We start from the raw sequence: 19547 nt of genomic DNA on the forward strand, positions 1-19547 counted from the left end.
TTGAACATACTGAACTCGGAAGTCTGAGATTTCAGATTTCAGGGTCGGGCGGATGCATGCTGACACAATCGCCAGTTGTACGGTGTTTCCTCCGACACATTGGTGCGGCTGGCGTCCAGGTTAAGCGAGCAGTTTGTCAAGAAGCAGTGCGGCTTGGCAGGGTCGTGTTTCAGAGAATGCATGGCGGGAGTTGCAGCGATGGGACAACACTGTAACTACCAATTGGATATCATGAAAAAACTCAGTTTTTCACAATTCCTGACATTTAGTCCTCGTAAAAATTCCCTGTCTTAGGTCAGTTAGGAGGGACCTACCTGAAGTTGTCCAAAAGAAACTCACGTTTTCGTGGCAAAACATTTCCCACTTGGAGTAAACGGTTTCCGTTACAAAACCTTTTGCTACAGTGCAAAACATTTTAGTGAATACTAGTGAATACACCGCAGGGACTTCAAACAGGTATGCACTTGGCCCTAGCCAGGTCCATACCATTACCAAATTGACGATTACAACCAATAAATTGGTTCCACAATGTAAAAGGCAATTTCCCTATCCTTCAATACATGGGGAAATGTGTTTCAGTCAATCAGACTTAATCACAACATTTCATAATTATTTCACAAACGGAACACTTTTAATAAATGTCTCTCAACTCTCATTACTGACTACCAATCATGGCGCACAGGCCACGTATTTCTATGCGCTCTTATTGGGAGAAAAAGAGAAGAGAAGATGAGAGGGGAATGGGTTAGAATGCAATCAATAGACACAGAGAGTGTATGTGCTCCTCATACTGTAAAGCCTCTCCCCTCCTCTCTTATGAATGGATTTTTTAAAGAGTTCACGCTCCTCAAAGATGAATGCTGGGGCTTCACTTAGTCATTCTGGCAAACCCGCTTTGCTTCTTTCCATTATTGATTAGATGGTTTTAGAGTTTTTATAGAGATCCTCCAGACATGGGGAGTTAGGTAAGACTGGAAATCAGGCAGGTGCACTCGTCTCTGTGGTGTGTGAGAGAGAGAGAGAGAGAGAGAGAGATGGCAGCATATTGGCAGTAAAAATGGCAGCATATTGGCAGTAAAAATGGCAGCATACTGGCAGTAAAAATGGCAGCAAATAGATGCTGCACTAGTTCTGGGCGTGCTAAAAACAGAGCGAGAGAGAGAGAAACCTCCGTACCCAACTGAACACAGCATCCACTCTCTCCCCCACCATCCTTCTCTCCCTCTATCTCTCTCTCTCCCCCACCATCCTTCTCTCCCTCCATCACTCTATCTCCACTGAAGTACTGTAATGAAGAATGGAGCCTCCCTTCAATTTCATTTCCATTCACTCACAATTAAAAAGATCTTTCAAAACGACCACATTCAATGCACACAGAGATATGGATCTATTTAAAGAAGCGGGAAGATGGTTGAATTGTGAGGTTAGATTCAATTCCACTGTCCTATTAGATTGTGAAAGCTGCGTAGTGCATTCCCACTAATACCACATCAACACGGCAAACACAGCAAAAGCTCTAAAAAAACAAGACACAGCTCCTGTGGCACAAATATAAGAGGACGAATTATTGTAGACTATTCCCATATGTCTCCTGGTATTCTCTCTGCCTATTTGCTTGAAAAGAGAGAGTGTTATTTTCAACATTATGGAAACAGCACGGAGAAGATACATGAGCCTAAAACATAATTCCATAGAAAATGGGGGTGATTTCACCAGAACCGTCACTGTTGGATCCCTCGTTTCGCTCTCTCACATGTTCTCATTTCATCCACATTTGACGGTATCATGTGGATAATCCTAATCCATGCTGATACATTATGGTGTTAGGGATTAAGGGGTAAGACTCTAAGTAGAGGTCTTTTTAAGATAGAATGTGAGGATATGTGGAGGATCTGTGCGACCACAGAGCTACATAAGGACTAATCAGCATCATAAGGCATTATAATGACCACTGAGTTACATAAGACCTACTGTCGTTAGTATTATTATGCATTATAAACTGGGTGGTTTGAGCCTTGAATTCTGATTGTCTGAAAGCCGTGGTATATCAGACTTTATAAATTGGGTGGTTCGAGCCCTGAATTCTGATTGGCTGAAAGCCATGGTATATCAGACCGTATGACAAAACATGTATTTTTACTGCTTTAATTACGTTGGTAACCAGTTTATAATAGCAATAAGGCACCTCGGGGGTTTGTGACATATGGCCAATATACCACGGCTAAGGTCTGTGTCCAGGCACTCCGCATTGCATCGTGCTTAAGAATTGCCCTTAGCCGTGGTATATTGGCCAAATACCACACCCTCTCTGGCCTTATTGCTTAATTATAACCACCAACGAGCCACATAGGGCCTTGTCAACATTGTAAACAATATTCTTTTTACATTCATATACTACGCTCCTGTAGTTATGAAATGTTACTGGTAGTGAATGCACTGGCCCAATCACGTGTCCATATCCACTGGGCTTCATTTGCTATTTTTCATCCATTCATATTTCTAAGTATGTATGTACAGAATGTACTGATATTCACATGGTCCAAATTCACAGAGGTGCCTTTCGAAGCAGAGATGCTAAGAGAACTGTAAGAATTGGGGGAGAGGCATCTTTGCGGCAGGGGGCCATATGTTACCTAAATGGGAATTCTACGTGATCACACAGAGCGAGAGAGCGAGAGAGAGTGTACACGGCAGCAGATAGATGCAGCACTAGTTCTGGGCGCTCTAAAAACAGAGAGAGACCTCCGTACCCAACTGAAAGCAGCACCCACATCTCTCCTCCATTTCTCTCTCTCTCCCCCTCCACTCGTCTCTCTCCCCCTCCACCCCTTTCTCTCTCCATCTCTCTATTTCCACTGCGGAGGCTAACAGCAGGGGTACTCTCTTCTGCTGTGGCGATTGGAATCCAGTTACAAACGCTGCTATTTTGTGTGTGTGTGTCTATGCGCGCACACGTGTGTGTTCGCTGCACTGAGCGCAGGAGCACTGCCAGGAGAGAGAGAGAGAGAGAGGAGTGTCTGGCTACTTCTGCTGTTCATTCTTCTTCTCCGTCTGATAGGATGAGGAAGAGGATGCAACCGTGAACACTGACTTAACAACTGTATGTGGAGACCTGACAGGTAGACCACAGCCTCTGAGGGGTGTGTCCGCACCCATTGAGGGCGTGTCTGACTGGAATCTCTGGACCTTCATCTAGGCTGTCCATTTGTCAGTCTTTAAAGAAAAAGGAACAAAGGCAGTGCTGAGGGGCGGCGACTATGGCGAGTTTTGGGAAACTTACGGACTACTTTAACCGTCGTAAGTCCCGCGAGGAGCTGAGGGGGGGCAGGAGCTCACGGAGGAGCGGCAGCTACTGCTGTACGGTGGCCGAGGCCAGGTAATGACACTCACCGGCGTGTGTGCATGAGTATGCATGAGTGACAAGGGTGTGTGTTTACCTTGGTGTCTTTATGTGCGTACCTTCATCTGTGAAGGTATGCCATGGGTACCATATATGGGAGTGCCATATGTTTTGTTTTTTTTGCAATAGGAACCTCCTTTGAGATGAACAGACCAATCTCAACCAGAACTGTAACTGCATAACGGTATCACACGGGGTATCAGTAACCATGTTTGCATCCAACCTTTTTTTATGCAAGTGTAGTACCTGTTGGACAACAGACAATGACAGGCCTGATGGAAACGTAACAATCGTCGCTAAACTTTCTAAATATTGAAAGCACAAAATACGCTAGACAGAGATTTTATGTCGGTGAACTAGATCATGCGACAAATGGCTGTGGAAGCGGTTTCTTGCGATAGTTGGTATAGAATAACCATGATGTCACTGTGAACTTGCAGTCGCGCGATGCGATGTTGTGTGGTCCTCCCAGTACGACTTGGAAAAGCATGCAAAGTTTATTAGGCTACAGATGAAATAAATTAGGATGAACTTCAGAGGCTGGTGAAAGTGCACGGTGATGAGCTTGATGCTCCTTTCCAATAAATATTAAGGGTCTTAATAATATGTTGGTGACACGATGATTGGTGATTGGCTGCCAATTGACAAGTAAAAAATGATTTCACTCTTATCTAGAGTGCTTCTACACCTGCATTGCATGCTGTTTGGGGTTTTAGGGTGGGTTTCTGTACAGCACTTTGAGATATCAGCTGATGTAAGAAGGGCTTTAGAAATACATTTGATTTGATCTATAATCTCATTATGTAGCCTACTCTTTGTGCTATATCTGCGAGCTGTTGGCTGGACCGCACATGCGAAAACCAGAGTGGGAACATTTGCTGTTTATCACAGATTTTTTGTGCCAAAACCATTGACAGAGTTAGAAATGGAATGGAAACACATAGAACTTCTATTTTTATTCAGTAAATAAAACATTATACAACAGTGCTTTTTCTGTGCACTATGTTATTAAAGACAGCTTCAATTCCCAAGAAGCCCGTTTGAAGGAAACAGACCGCTGCTGATAAAATGTTCATATTTTTTGTGTGAATATTAGAATATTCGCTTGAAAATCTGTCAACGAATTGATTCACCATAGGTTGCCCTAGAAGGAGAGGCAACGGGGGGCAAGTCAAGGATGTAGAACGCGTTTCCCTATCGCTCCTGAGTTAGTGACCAAATGTATATATTTAACCTTGCAAAATGTTATATATTTCTGTTTGGTCAGGCGTCTGAAGAGACCTCTAAACAATTCAGATCAAGTCTAAAAAATGTACGTTTGTAATGTCGTCTACTCAGCCAAAAACAGAGTCTGCAAGCCTCCTGATTCACCCCCGCCACCGGATGCTGCGGCTAATGTCGGCCCCGCGGGAACACTGACTGTGGAGATGCTACAACCCACGATGGGCACCCTCAAAACCTCAAAACCGAAATATTTTCGGTAAAATTGAAACTCTCTCTACCAATCTCAGGTCAGAGATATAAATAGTCAAAGACGAGCTTAAAAAATCTATCGAGAGTAAACAGAATATGCTTGACAAACACGGAGCGGCCTTATCGGAGCTGGAACGCAGTGCTACAGACCACAGCACTCGCATTAGCGAGCTAGAGGCTAACATTGGCTCATTAACAACTAGGGTGGCATACCTCAACAATAGATGTGAAGATATGGAAATTACAATGCGGAGGAACAACAGGCGTCTTCTGGGAATACCGGAGGGAGTGGAGGGCCCAAGACCGACGGAGTTCATGGCCCAGCTGCTTCAGCTCGGCCTGGAGGTGAAGCCGCTACTAGACCCACCGCACCCTGCGTAGCTGACCTCGGGATGGAGAACCCCCGCGACCATTTGTCATCAGGGTGCATTTCTTTCACGTCCGCAATGACATACTGAGGCGATTGGGAGAAGCATCTCCTCTCCTCTACTAGGGTAAAAGAGTCTCGATATTTGCGCACTACACCACGGCTGTGGCTAAGAAGCAGGCTAGCTTTGGAGCTGTGAAGTGCCAGCTACGCGCCTGCCCGGGCGTGAAGTTTGGCCTCATCTACCCTGCGGTTCTGAGACTGACTTTGCCGGACGACTCCACGGCTCTAGCAGCCGATTTCATCAACAAGAATGTGAAAGCGGCTGTTGTGCCGCATGGTGTGGAACAAATGGTTGGTTAGCTCGTCTTGTTAGCAGGCTAGTTAGCAGGCCGGCTGGCAGACTGGTTGAATAGCGAAGCCAACTTTGCTGGGTTCATTGACACTTGAATGTCGTTCTTTTTTTCCCTTTTCATTTCCAACCCATGTTGGTGAGTATACAGTTGACGCCCCACTATAATGTGATACAATGCAGATATGCACAAATATATATTCTTTATTCCACTCACATTATTGCTTTTTATTTGTATCATTACTATTTTATTTTGATCTAAGCCACCATTCATGGTTCAGTCGCAGTTTTACCACTTTTATTGCTCTTAAACCTTTCTTAATTCTTGGAACTATAGGGGGTGCTGTTCCGCATTAGCATATTTGGGTCTCCAAATTAAACTGCCTCGTGCTAAATTCTTGATCGTACAATATGCATATTATTGTTATTATTGGATAGAAAACACTTTCTAGTTTCTATAGCCGTTGGAATTTTGTCTCTGAGTGGTACAGAACTATATCTACAGCACTTTTCATGACAGGGGTCAGATTTCAGAAATTTTTACCCCTGATCTGGAGTCTGTTTTTAAGGCGACAGTGAAGTGAAGAAACCGACACTGCCTACGTCTTCCTCTGGGTGTCTGTACGTCATCACGTTTTGAATGGAGTCGATTGCACAATCACAGCCACTATAAAACAAGAAAACGTGGAAGTACCACTCTCTTTTCTTCGCGCGTCACAAGCAGGATGGACATCGGACTTGCCTCATTCCAAATCGTTGTTTAACCAGTAATATTTGTCTGGTCATGTTTTTACTCGTTATAGTTGTTAAAAACATCATAATGTAGTTAATTTGAACCGTTTTATAGCAATTTATATCCGTTTAGTGCGATTCTGAGGAATTTCTTTGTCGTGCACTTTTAAGCTTTGGGAACGTTTCGGGGTCTCGGTCGTTGTTAGTGGACATTTCGAAGGACAGAGGACATCTATCGACCAAAAGAAGTTTATAACATAGAAAGGATACATTGCCCAAGAATCTGATGGAAGAACAGCTCAAAGTAAGCAATATTTAATATGATAAATCGTTGTTCTGTCGAAATATTTTAAACGCATATTTCGCCATTTTGTTTGGTATAGCTTCACTTGGCGAACCCTGTATTGAAAAGTAAGGATAATTTTAAAAATGTAAGTCAGCGGTTGCATTAAGAACTAATTTGTCTTTCGATTCCTGTCAACCCTGTATTTTTTAGTCAAGTATATGATTAGCTTTCGATTAAACTAGATCACTCTGAAAGCTGACGTCCCTCATTTTGATGCTTGAGTTGTGACTATTTCCATTGTATAACCACGGTTTTGTATGGCTAAATATGCACATTTTCGAACAAACTGTATATGTATGTTGTAAAATGATGTTACAGGAGTGTCATCGGAAGAATTCTGAGAAGGTTAGTGAAATAATTAATATATTTTGGCGGTGATTACGTTAAAGCGCTCTTTGGCTGGAATCGATGCTCTGGTAACGTTTTCACATGTGGTATGCTAACTTATCGATTTATTGTGTTTTCGCTGTAAAACGCTTAGAAAATCTGAAATATTGTCTGGAATCACAAGATCTGGGTCTTTCCATTGCTATGCTTTGTCTATTCTTATGAAATGTTTTATTAAGAGTAAATTGGTCATACACGTTGCTCTCTATAGTAATTCTAGTCGTCTTGTGATGGTCGGTGCAATTGTAAACTGTGATTTCTACCTGAAATATGCACTTTTTTCTAACAAAACCTATCCTATACCATAAATATGTTATCAGACTGTCATCTGAAGACGTTTTTTCTTGGTTAGTGGCTATCAATATCTTAGTTTAGCCGAATTGGTGATAGCACCTGAAGTAGTAAGAAACTGATGGAGTTAGAAAAGTGGTGTATTTTGCTAACGTGTTTAGCTAATAGATTTACATATTTTGTCTTCCCTGTAAAACATTTTAAAAATCTGAAATGGTGGCTTTATTCACAAGATCTGTATCTTTCATCTGGTGTCTTGGACTTGTGATTTAATGATATTTAGATGCTACTATCTACTTGTGAAGCTATGCTAGCTATGCATATCAGTGTGTGGGGGGGTGGGGGGTGATCCCGGACCCGGGGTAGAGGCTCGTTAGAGGTTAACAGTGGTTTGTTTTCCTTAGAATCTACTGGGGACCAATCTTTGCATGTTTGGTTTACTCTGGTTAAATGGTCACAAATCTCAGGTAGCACAGAGTAAGAGTTATAATGCTTTGCTCTAAACTTTTTTTATATTTAGGGTTTTGCTTGCTTCTCAGTTGAGGAGATGCTTTGGCAAGGGAGGCTGTGAGGGAAGGGGTTTTTCCCTCTTTATTTGTATATAGTTTTTAAATGTTTTTTTGCGCTTTGTCTCTTGTCTTTGTTTTTTTAAATTTGCGGTATTAGGGTCAACTAAGATATTGTCACGTCCGTCGTAAGGAGGAGACCAATGCGCAGCGTGATAAGCGTACAGTCTTCCTTTAATGACGAAAGAACACTGAACAAACTAACAAAGTAACAAAACGACCGTGAAGCTATACAAAAACGAGTGCTGACAGGCAACTACACATAGACAAGAACCCACGAAACCAAAAGGGAAAATGGCAACCTAAATAGGATCCCAATCAGAGACAACGATAAACAGCTGCCTCTGATTGGGAACCAATTCAGGCCACCATAGACCTACAATATGCCTAGACTTACAAACACCCCTAGACATACAAAAACCCTAGACAATACAAAAACACGCATACCCACCCTCGTCACACCCTGACCTGACCAAAATAATACAGAAAACATAGATAACTAAGGTCAGGGCGTGACAGATATTTAGTTTACATTGTACCTTGTCCTTTACACGTCCTCTCTCTCTCTTAAGACATGACTCAGCCTAGTGTAGCCCATCCAGCTGGAGGGAATGGTTTTAATTTTCTTACTTGGAATTGCAGGGGCATCAATAACCCAGTTAAACGTAGTAAGGTGCTACACCACCTTCATCAATTTAAAGCTCACATCATCTTTCTCCAAGAAACTCATCTGAAGGTATCTCAACACAGATGGGTGGGTCAGGTGTTCCATTCCTTATTTCAGAGTAAGGCAAGAGGGGTGGCTATTTTTACTTCACAGATCGGTACCTTTTACAAGTTCTAATGTGATCACAGATCCCCATGGTAGATACATAATTGTCAGTGGTAGGCTGCTCATTATGAATGTACTTCTTGTTAATATATACGCTCCTAATTGGGACAATTGTGATTTTTTCCCCCCAAATCGGTTTTCTCTACACTCCCCGATATGTCCTCTCATATGTTGATCTTAGGTTGGTTAGACCCACATTTGGATCGATCCTCCACTTAACCTACTACCTTGTCAACCTCAGATAGAGTTGTCCGAACCTTTATGTCTGCGTTCTCAGTTTCAGACCCTTGGAGAATTTTTCGAATCCGTCTGGAAAAGCATACTCTTTTTTTCTCATCGGTTCACCACACTTTTATGCACATAGACTACTTCCTTGTAGATGACAGACTTCTCCGATCCATATCTTCATGTTCATATAATCCAATTGTTGTATCTGACCACGCCCCTGTTACTATGGAAGTGGTCTTTCAAACTGTTGACAACCTGCGACCGCCTTGGCGGCTAAATACTCAACTGCTCAGTAATGAACACTTTGTCAATTTTGTTTTGGATCAAATACATTTTTTTCATGAGTACACAATAGAACCCCAAACATCTCTGCGTCTACTCACAGGGAAACTTTGAAAGCTTATATCAGAGGTGAAATGATTTCCTACACTGCACATGAAAACAAACTGAAAACGGATAGGCCATCTATGTTAACATGCTGTATTGCCCAATTAGATGACATTTATGCCGTTTCACCATCTCCAGATATTTATAAGGAGCGTTTTACTTTGCAAGCAGAATTTGACACATTATTAACAGACCAGGTTACTGAACTGCTTGTCAAGTCTAGGAGCACTTACTGTGAACAAGGAGATAAAGCCAGTAAATTATTAGCTCACAAGTTACGTCAACTATCATCATCACACCAGATTCCTAAACTTCGTACATCGTCTGGGATATCATTAGACCCTAGGGGGATCAATGATGAGTTCAAGAGATTTTACCAGCCTTTATATACTTCTGAAAGTAAAGTGGATATATTGGAATTGGATAATTTCTTCCACTCACTTGCTGTGCCTTCTGTCAGCCGGGATTTGGTTAAAAAATTAGTGTAGCCACTGTTGAAGAATTGTCTAATGCTGTCAAATCTCTTCAATACGGGAGAAGCTCAGGGCCTGACGGCTACCCGGCAGAGTTTTATAGAAAGCTTCTCTCTAAAATAGGCCCTATTCTAATTGAAATGTACATTGAAGCATTTGTAAATGGTGCTCTCCCAACTCTCACTCAGGAAACCATTTGTCTTATTCTTATAAAAAACAAAGACCCTCTTGACTGTGTATCATACCGTCCAGTTAGCCTGCTAAATGTCAACTATAAAATTCTAGCCAAACTTATGGCAACACATCTGTAAACAGTCCTCCCATCAATTATCTCTCTGGATCTAACAGGATTTATTAAAAATAGACACTCATTCTTGAATCTTCAACGATTATTTAATATTATATATAATCCCTCTGTTACCAATGCCTCTAAAGCTATTTTATCCCTGGATGCGGAGAAAGCGTTTGACCGGGTGGAATGGAAATACCTTCACATTCTAAATAAATTTGGCTTTGGCTCTAAATTCATTACTTGGATAAGACTTCTGTACTCATCCCCTCAAGTCTCTGTCAGGTCTAATAACACTCAATCAGTGTAACGGTCCTGACCTGTTTTATGTTGTTTTTGTATGTGTTTAGGTCAGGGCATGTGTTTTGGGTGGGCAGTCTATGTTATCTGTTTCTATGTTGGTTGTGGTTGCCTGGTATGGCTCTTAATTAGAGGCAGGTGTTTTGCGTTCTCCTCTAATTAAGAGTCATATTTAGGTAGGGTGTTCTCACTGTTTGTTTGTGGGTGATTGTCTCCTGTGTCGTCGAATGTATGTACTATACGGGACTGTTTGGCTGTTCGTTTATTTTGATGTCGTCTGTTTCCTGTCCGTGAGTTTACGTTTAGTTATGTAAGTTTATGTTCAGGTTTCGTCGACGTCGTTTTCTTGTTTTTGTAAATTTGAAAGTGTTTTGTTTTTTCGTGTTGCCATCGTCGTATTGAAATAAAAGATGGCTTATTTCCCAAATGCTGCATTTTGGTCTGATGATCCTTCTCTCCTCTCCTCATCTGAGGAAGAGGAGGACAACAGCCCTTACAATCAGATTGCTTCCCTTTGCAATGATCGACATGCCAGGGCTGCCCTTTAAGTCCATTACGGTTTGCCCTCGCCATAGAACCACTTGCAATAGCACTTCGCTCCAACCCCCTCATCAAAGGTATAGTCAGATATGGACACGAACAACACAAACTGTCTTTATATGCAGATAATTTATTATTATACAAATCAGACGTTTCTGTTCCTGCTGCCCTTGCCACTTTCACATCCTTCGGTCACTTATCAGGGAATATACTGAATCTCAGTAAAAGCGAATTGTTGCTGCTTAATGTGGCCGCAAAAAAAATCCCTTTACATAACTTTCTATTTAAAATTGTTCACAGTAGTTTTATTTATCTCGGGGTGGACGTGACAATCAGATTTGAAAACCTTTTTCAGGCGAACTTTGCTCCTCTTTTAACCCGTACTAAGGACGATTTGGAACGCTGGTCTTTGCTACACCTCTCCTTAGTCGCAATAATTAATTATATTAAAATTAATACTCTCCCTAAATTCTTATATCTCTATCAGTGCCTACCGATTTTTCTTCCCAATATGTTTTTCAAAAAGATCGACGGCCTAATTCTCATTTTTATGGGACAAAAAGCCCCTAGTATACGAAATTGCTTTTGCAGAGGCCCAAACCAGACGGCGGTCTAGCGCTACCGGATTTCAGATTGTCACGCCCTGACCTTAGTTATCTATGTTTTCTTTATTATTTTGGTTAGGTCAGGGTGTGACTAGGGTGGGTATGCTAGTTTTGTCTAGGGTTTCCGCCGATGATCCACGGTCCGGATCTACAAAGGCGGAGGGATCAGTGTAAAGAGGGTGGCCGGCGTCCAGAACCAGAGCCGCCACCGAGGGTAGATGCCCACCCGGACCCTCCCCTATAAGTTCAGGTTTGCGGTCGGGAGTCCGCACCTTGGGGGGGGGGGGGGGGGTACTGTCACGCCCTGACCTTAGTTATCTATGTTTTCTTTATTATTTTGGTTAGGTCAGGGTGTAACTAGGGTGGGTATGCTAGTTTTGTCTTGTCTAGGGTTTTTGTATATCTAGGGTTTTTTGTAGGTCTAGGTATATATATGTCTATGGTGGCCTGATATGGTTCCCAATCAGAGGCAGCTGTTTATCGTTGTCTCTGATTGGGGACCATATTTAGGTAGCCATTTTCCCTTGGGTATTTGTGGGTTCTTGTCTATGTGTAGTTGCCTGTTCAGCACTCATTTGTATAGCTTCACGGTGCGTTTTGTTATTTTGTTAGTTTTGTTCAGTGATCATTCTTGGAATGCGCCTTGGTCTCCTCCTTTTGACGGCTGTGACACAGATTATTTTATTGGGCCGCTAACCTTAGAATCATTCAGTACTGGTTGCAGAGCAGAGAGATATTCCCACCCCCAATTTGGCTAGAGATGGAGGCCACCTAATCTATACCAGCATCATTGTCTTCCCTCACTCACTCCTCCGTTACAGGCCCTTACTCCTCCTTCACCAAAAATATATGTGTCAAAACATCATTGAAGATCTGGAATCAATTTAGACGAACAGGGAGTACAGGAGAGGCCTAGGCACGCACCCCTGAGGGGCCCCCGAGGGTCAGCGTGGTGGATTTGTTGTTGCCTACCCTCACCACCTGGGGGCAGCCCGACAGGAAGTCCAGGATACAGTTGCAAAGGGAGGTGTTCAGTCCCAGGGTCATTAATTTACTGATGAGCTTGGAGGGCACTATGGTGTTGAATGCTGAGCTGTAGTCAATTAACTTCTTATGGCTGCAGGGGCAGTATTGAGTAGCTTGGATGAAAGGTGCACAGAGGTGCCCAGAGTAAACGGCCTGCTCCTCAGTCATAGTTGCTAATATATGCATATTATTATTAGTATTAGATAGAAAACACTCTGAAGTTTCTAAAACTGTTTGAATTATGTCTGTGAGTATAACAGAACTCATATGGCAGGCAAAACCTGAGAAAAAATCCAAACAGGAAGTGGAAATTCTGAGGCTGGTCGATTTTCAACCAAGAGCCCATTGAAATCACAGCGAGATATGGATGTGTTTGCACTTCCTACGGATTCCACTAGATGTCAACAGTCTGTAGAACTTTGTCTGATGCCTCTACTGTGAAGGGGGGCCGAATGAGAGGGGAATTAGTCAGGTCTGCCATGACCTGACCATTCTTTGACCATGCACGTTCACATGAGAGGGAGCTCTGTTCCATCGCTCATCTGAAGTCAATGTAATTCTCCGGTTGGAACGTTATTCAAGATTTATGTTAAAAACATTCTAAAGATTGATTCAATACATCGTTTGACATGTTTCTACGGACTGTTACGGAACTTTTGGACATTTCGTCAGGTTTTAGTGAACGCGCTTCCCTGACGTTGGATTTGTTTACCAAACACACTACAAAAATAGCTATTTGGACATAAATGATGGACATTACCGAAAAAAAATAACATTTCTTGTGGAAGTGGGAGTCCTGGGAGTGCATTCCGATGAAGATGAAGATAAGTGAAGATTTATAATGCTTTTTATGAGTTTTGTTGACTGGACAATTTGGCGGGTAACTGTATGGCTTGCTTTTGTGGCTGAACGCTGTTTTCAGATTATTGAATATTGTGTTTTGCCATAAAGCTTTTTGAAATCTGACACAGCGGTTGCATTAAGAACAAGTGTATCTTTAATTCTATGTAAAACATGTATCTTTCATCAAAGTTTATGATGAGTATTTCTGTTATTTGACGTCGCTCTCTGCAATTTCTCCGGATATTTTGGAGGCATTTCTGAACATGGCGCCAATGTAAACGGAGGTTTTTGGATATAAATATGAACTTAATCGAACAAGACATATATGTATTGTGTAACATGAAGTCCTATGAGTGTCATCTGATGAAGATCATCAAAGGTTAGTGATTCATTTTATCTCTATATGTGCTTTTTGTGACTCCTCTCTTTGGCTGGAAAAATGGCAGAATTTTTCTGTGAGTTGGTGGTGACCTAACATAATCGTTTGTGGTGCTTTCGCTGAAAAGCCTATTTGAAATCGGACACTTTGGTGAGATTAACAACAACATTACCTTTAAAATGGTATAAGATACATGTATGTTTGAAGAATTTTAATTATGAGATTTCTGTTGTTTGAATTTGGCGTCCTGCACTTTCACTGGCTGTTGTCATATCGATCCCGTCGACGGGATTGCAGCCATAAGAATTAACAGCATTCTCACATAGGTGTTCTTTTTGTCCATGTGTAAAAGGGCAGTGTGGAGTGCAATCGAGGTTGCGTCATCTGTGGATCTGTTAGGGTGGTATGCAAATTGGAGTTGGTCCAGAGTTGCTGGGATAATGATATTGATGTGAGCCATGACCAGCCTTCAAAGCATTTCATCGCTACAGATGTGAGTGCTACGGGCAATAGTAATTTAGAAAGGTTACCTTGGCGTTTTTGGCCACAGGGACTATAGTAGGTATTACAGACTGCGTCAGGGAGAGGTTGATAATGTCAGTGAAGACACTTGCCAGCTGGTCAGTGCATGCTCTGAGTATGCGTCCTGGGAATTTGTCTGGCCTTGTGAATGTTAACCTGTTTAAAGGTCTTACTCACATAGGCTACGGCGAGCGTGATCACACAGTCGTTATGCATGGTTCAGTGTTGCTTGCCTCGAAGTGAGCATTGAAGGCATCTAGCTTGTCTAGTAGGCTCGTGTCACTGGGCAGCTCGTGGCTGGGGTTACCTTTGTAATCCATGATAGTTTGCAAGCCCTACCACATTCGTGGAGCGTCACTGGGCAGCTTGTGGCTGGGTTTACCTTTGTAATCCGTGAGTGTTTGCAAACCCTACCACATTTGAGGAGTGTCAAAGCCGGTGTAGTAGGATTTGATCTTTGTCGTGTATTGATGCTTTGCCTGTTTGATTGTTTGTTGGAGGGCGTAGCGGGATTTCTTATAAGCGTCCCGCTCCTTGAAATTGGCAGCTCTAGCATTTAGCTCAGTGCGGGTGTTGCCTGTAATCCATGGCTTCTGGTGGGAATATGTACGTACAGTCACTGTGGGGACGACATCGTCGATGCACTTATTAATGAAGCCGGTGAATGATGTGGTAAACTCCTCAATGCCATCGGATGAATCCCATAACATATTATAATCTGTGCTAGCGAAACAGTCCTGTAGTTTAGCATCCGCTTTATCGGACCACTTCCCTATTGAGCGCGTCACTGGTAGTTCCTGTTTGAATCTTTGCGTGTAAACAGGAATTAGAAGGATAGAGTTATGGTCAGATTTGCCAAATGGCAGGCAAGGGAGAGATGTGTATGTTTCTCTGTGTGTGAAGTAAAGAGGATCTAGAGTTGTTGCGCCTCTAGTTGTACAGGTGACATGCTGGTAGAAAGGAGGTAAAATAGATTTCAGCTTTCATGCATTGAAATCACCGGCCACGAGCCGCCTCTGGTTGAGCATTTTCTTGTATGGTCCTATACAGCTCGTTGAGTGCGGTCTTAGTGTAAGCGTCGGCTTGTGGTGGTAAATAGACAGCTACGAAAAATATAGATGAAAACTCTCTTGGTAAATAGTATGGTCTACATCATAAGTGTCGTGACGTTGCTATCGTTAATGTGGTGACATGCTATTTATCGAATAATTGACAATGTTTATTATTACGTGATTAAATAAATCATGGAACAGTTAACTCAGTGACCTGGGGCACCACGGGAAAAGTTTGTTTAATTAATTATTGTTTCCCGAATTAAAGAATCTCGATATCATACCAGTCCATCATTTCCTCATATCAATGTCATTCTGAATGTCGCATAGTCCTTTAAATCTGCACAAACCCAGGTCTCACTAATCATTCCGTACCACACAAATTGAGTTGATTATTTATTTACTAACAAGCTAAATGATAACATAAATTATAAACACACACACAGTCTAGGCTATTGATTAGAACTTAATACAATGACAACAGGTCCCTAGCGGACCAACACAATATGACAATATTACACAAGATGGAGATTTAAAGAGAGAGAGAGAAGGAGCAAGAGAGAAAAGCAACACTTGGATACATTTGTAAACTATGCTTAGTTTTAGCCCTAACACCTTGCCCCGAAATGTCGATCTTATGGTTAAGAATTGCAATGCATGTATTTACGTGTTGAAAGTCTCCGTTGGGTATCTCTTCATGGGCCAAGTTCCGCTTCATTGGATAGGTTCGGCCGATGCCTTGTTCTTTCGATGGCCGTCTCCTTTGTTATCGGGTGTTAGTCTCTGATTTTCCACAAGATGTCACAATGTATCTTTCTCCTAGTTGTCTGTTTCCTGGCACTCGTTCTGTGAGAGTGGGCTTCTGAGGAGGCTAATCAACCGTGTCAACGCTCCCAACGTGGGCAGGAGGGCCGAGTTGACAACCGGTGACTTTAAAAGAATAACCGGGTGGTCTTGCTTCAATCCACCTTCTTAGATACAGTACTCAACCGTAGCATTGATTGTTAAGAGGTTTCCTTTGTGTTCAACCTCGTGTTGCGTTTGCGGGGTTGGGACTAATCGTGGACCTTGGCTGCAGCTCGTGGTCCTCTAGTCTAGTATGTCAATTCTTAACTCACATGTTTTATACCCTAGGGTCGAAAGGGGCGTTATCGTCTTCGTGACATGCTCTCTGGGTTCCCTGGGGCGTAGATAGTTACGAGGTAAGGTATTAGGATTTACTACGATCTCTTTTAGACTAAAATCACAGTCTTATCGTCACTAAAACATTCTCTTTCATCTAGATATTTTCTACACAACATAAAGTATGTAAAAATCACATATACAGTATAAACTCTTCAAGTTACAATGTTTTCGTTATAACATTCCTCATTTAACTTTCAATAACATCATACAATATACATACATTTTCATATTCCATCCATCCTGATTCCCACCCATTCGGATTATGAAATATATTGTCCCAAAGTCCATTTAGTTGATGTTCTGTAGTTTTGGGCTGTAAACTCTTCATAAGACACACAGACATTCCAGTCTCTCACATTATAGACCAGAAAGGAGTTGGTCTGCTGCCTTATAATTATTGATGGGTGTGAGGTCATAAAACCCTCCATATCTCTGTAGATCTGTGATCCACTGTAACTTGATCATCACAGGCCAGTCATGACATAAGGTATTCTAACTCAGGAGAGCAGAACCTCGAGACTTCCTTAATATTAGAGATTGCGCACCTGCTGTTGTTAACAAAGAGACACACACTACCCCTCTTGAGATTACCCAACGCTGCCGTTCTGTCCTGCCGGTGTGTAGAAAAAACAGCTAGATTTATATTTTCCATGTTCTTGTTCAGCCATGACTCAGAGAAACATCGGATATTACAGTTCTTCAGATCACATTGATAGGATGGTCTCGAACGGAGCTCATCCAGTTTATTCTCCAGCGATTGCACGTTCGCCAATAGAATGGAGGGCAGTTAATACTTTTTATTGCTATTATCAATTAAACCTACAGTAGACAAGTTAAGGCAAAAAATCATGTTTGTTTTTATGTAAGATTATAAGAACAAGTATTATTAATAAGAACAAAAGAAATAAGAACTCCTACAGTGCATTCAGAAAGTATTCAGCCCCCTTTTAATTTTTCCACATTTTGTTACGTTACAGCCTTACTCTAAAACTAATTAAATCGTTTTCCCCTCATCAATCTACACACAATACGCCATAATGACAAAGCAAAACCAGGATTTTTTTATTTTTTGCAAATTTATAAAAGAACAACAACTGAAATATCACATGTACATAAGTATTCAGACCCTTTACTCAGTACTTTGTTGAAGCATCTTTGGAACCGATTACAGCCTCGAGTCTTCGAGCTTGGCACACCTGTATTTGGGGAGTTTCTCCCATTCTTCTCTCCAGATCCTCTCAAGCTCTCTTAGGTTGAATGGGGAGCGTTGCTGCACAGCTATTTTCAGGTCTCTCCAGAGATGTTAGATCGGGTTCAAGTCCAGGCTCTGGCTGTGCCACTCAAGGACATTCAGAGACTTGTCCCGAAGCCATTCCTGCGCTGTCTTGGCTGTGTGTTTAGGGTCATTGTCCTGTTGGAAGGTGAACCTTCGCCCCAGTCTGACGTCCTGAGCACTCTGGGGCAGGTTTTCTTCATGGATCTCTCTGTACTTTTCTCTGTTCCTCTTTCCCTCAATCCTGACTAGTCTCCCAGTACCTGCCACTGAAAAACATCCCCACAGCATGATGCTGCCGCCACCATGCTTCACTGTAGGGATGGTGCCAGGTTTCCTCCAGACATGACGCTTGGCATTCAGGCCAAAGAGTTCAATCTTGGTTTCATCAGACCAGACAATCCTGTTTCTCATGGTCTGAGAGTTCTTTAGGTGTATTTGGCAAACTGTCATGGTAGAGTGACCTGATTGTCATGGTGACCTGACTGTCATGGTAGAGTGACCTGATTGTTGGAGTGCTGCAGAGATGGTTGTCCTTCTGGAAGGTTCTCCCAGCTCTACAGAGGAACTCTGGAGCTCTGTCAGAGTGACCATCAGATTCTTGGTCACCTCCCTGACCAAGGCCCTTCTCCCTCGATTGCTCAGTTTAGCCAGGCGGCCAGCTCTAGGAAGAGTGTTGGTGGTTCCAAACTTCTTCCATTTAAGAATGATGGAGGCCACTGTGTTCTTGGAGACATTCAATGCTGCAGAAATATTTTGGTACCCTTCCCCAGATCTTTGCCTCGACAAAAGCCTGTCTCGGAGCTCTACGGATAATTCCTTCAACCTCATGGCTTGGTTTTAGCTCTGACATGCACTGTCAACTGTGGGACCTTATATAGACAGGTGTGTGCCTTTCCAAATCATGTCCATTCAATTTAATTTACCACAGGTGGACTCCAATCAATATAAAGAAACATCTCAAGGATGATCAATGGAAACCGGATGCACCTGAGCTCAAATTTGAGTCTCATAGCAAAGGGTCTCAATACTTATGTAAATAAGGTATTTCAGATTTTTTTGTTATACATTTGCAAAAATTTCTACAAATTTGTTTTTGCTTTGTCATTATGAGCTATTGTGTGTAGATTGATGAGGATTTAAAAACAAATCTAATTTAGAATAAGGCTGTAATGTAACAAAATGTGGAAAAAGTCAAGGGGTCTGAATACTTTCCGAAGGCACTGTACATAAATTCTCAGATGAAATACTTCTATTAAATAACCTTCACCTGCAAAATCGTCTGGATGTGTGTGTTCACACTATCCGTAACCATTTATATAATATCACCATAGAAAGGGAATTAGCGTCATAACAGTCACATGGAAATACTATTATGTGTAGTTTTGAGTTTAAACCAGCCTTTATTGTACAATCAAAGTGTTAGCTACAAAAAAATCCTAACCAAAAGCCTGTTATGCTCATTAGACTACATATCATCATAGATTGAAGTCTTAACAAGGACGTGTTCATGAGCTTTCAACTGTGTGTGTGTGTGTGTGTGTGTGTGTGTGTGTGTGTGTGTGTGTGTGTGTGTGTGTGTGTGTGTGTGTGTGTGTGTGTGTGTGTGTGTGTGTGTGTGTGTGTGTGTGTGTGTGTGGTTGTGTGTGGTTGTGTGTGGTTGTGTGTGGTTGTGTGTGTGTGTGGTTGTGTTGGTTCA

General features: G+C 42.1%; 1 protein-coding gene across 3 annotated transcripts in view; it reads left to right on the plus strand.

Moving 5' to 3' along the window:
- The window catches only part of ankfn1b (ankyrin repeat and fibronectin type III domain containing 1b), a 295078-nt gene that overhangs the window by 44409 nt on the left and 231122 nt on the right, over nucleotides 1-19547 (plus strand). Inside the window, exon 1 of one of the 3 annotated variants that reach the window (XM_071392237.1) lies at nucleotides 2756-3376. The exons of the other annotated variants lie outside the window; for them this stretch is intronic. Within the exon in view, the coding sequence (XP_071248338.1) occupies nucleotides 3258-3376 (119 nt within the window). The 5' untranslated portion in view covers nucleotides 2756-3257. Of the gene's footprint in view, nucleotides 1-2755; nucleotides 3377-19547 lie in introns of those variants that run through there. 3 annotated transcript variants of the gene reach the window in all.

The sequence above is a fragment of the Salvelinus alpinus genome, chromosome 3, assembly GCF_045679555.1.
Source record: "Salvelinus alpinus chromosome 3, SLU_Salpinus.1, whole genome shotgun sequence".
NCBI lineage: Eukaryota > Metazoa > Chordata > Actinopteri > Salmoniformes > Salmonidae > Salvelinus > Salvelinus alpinus.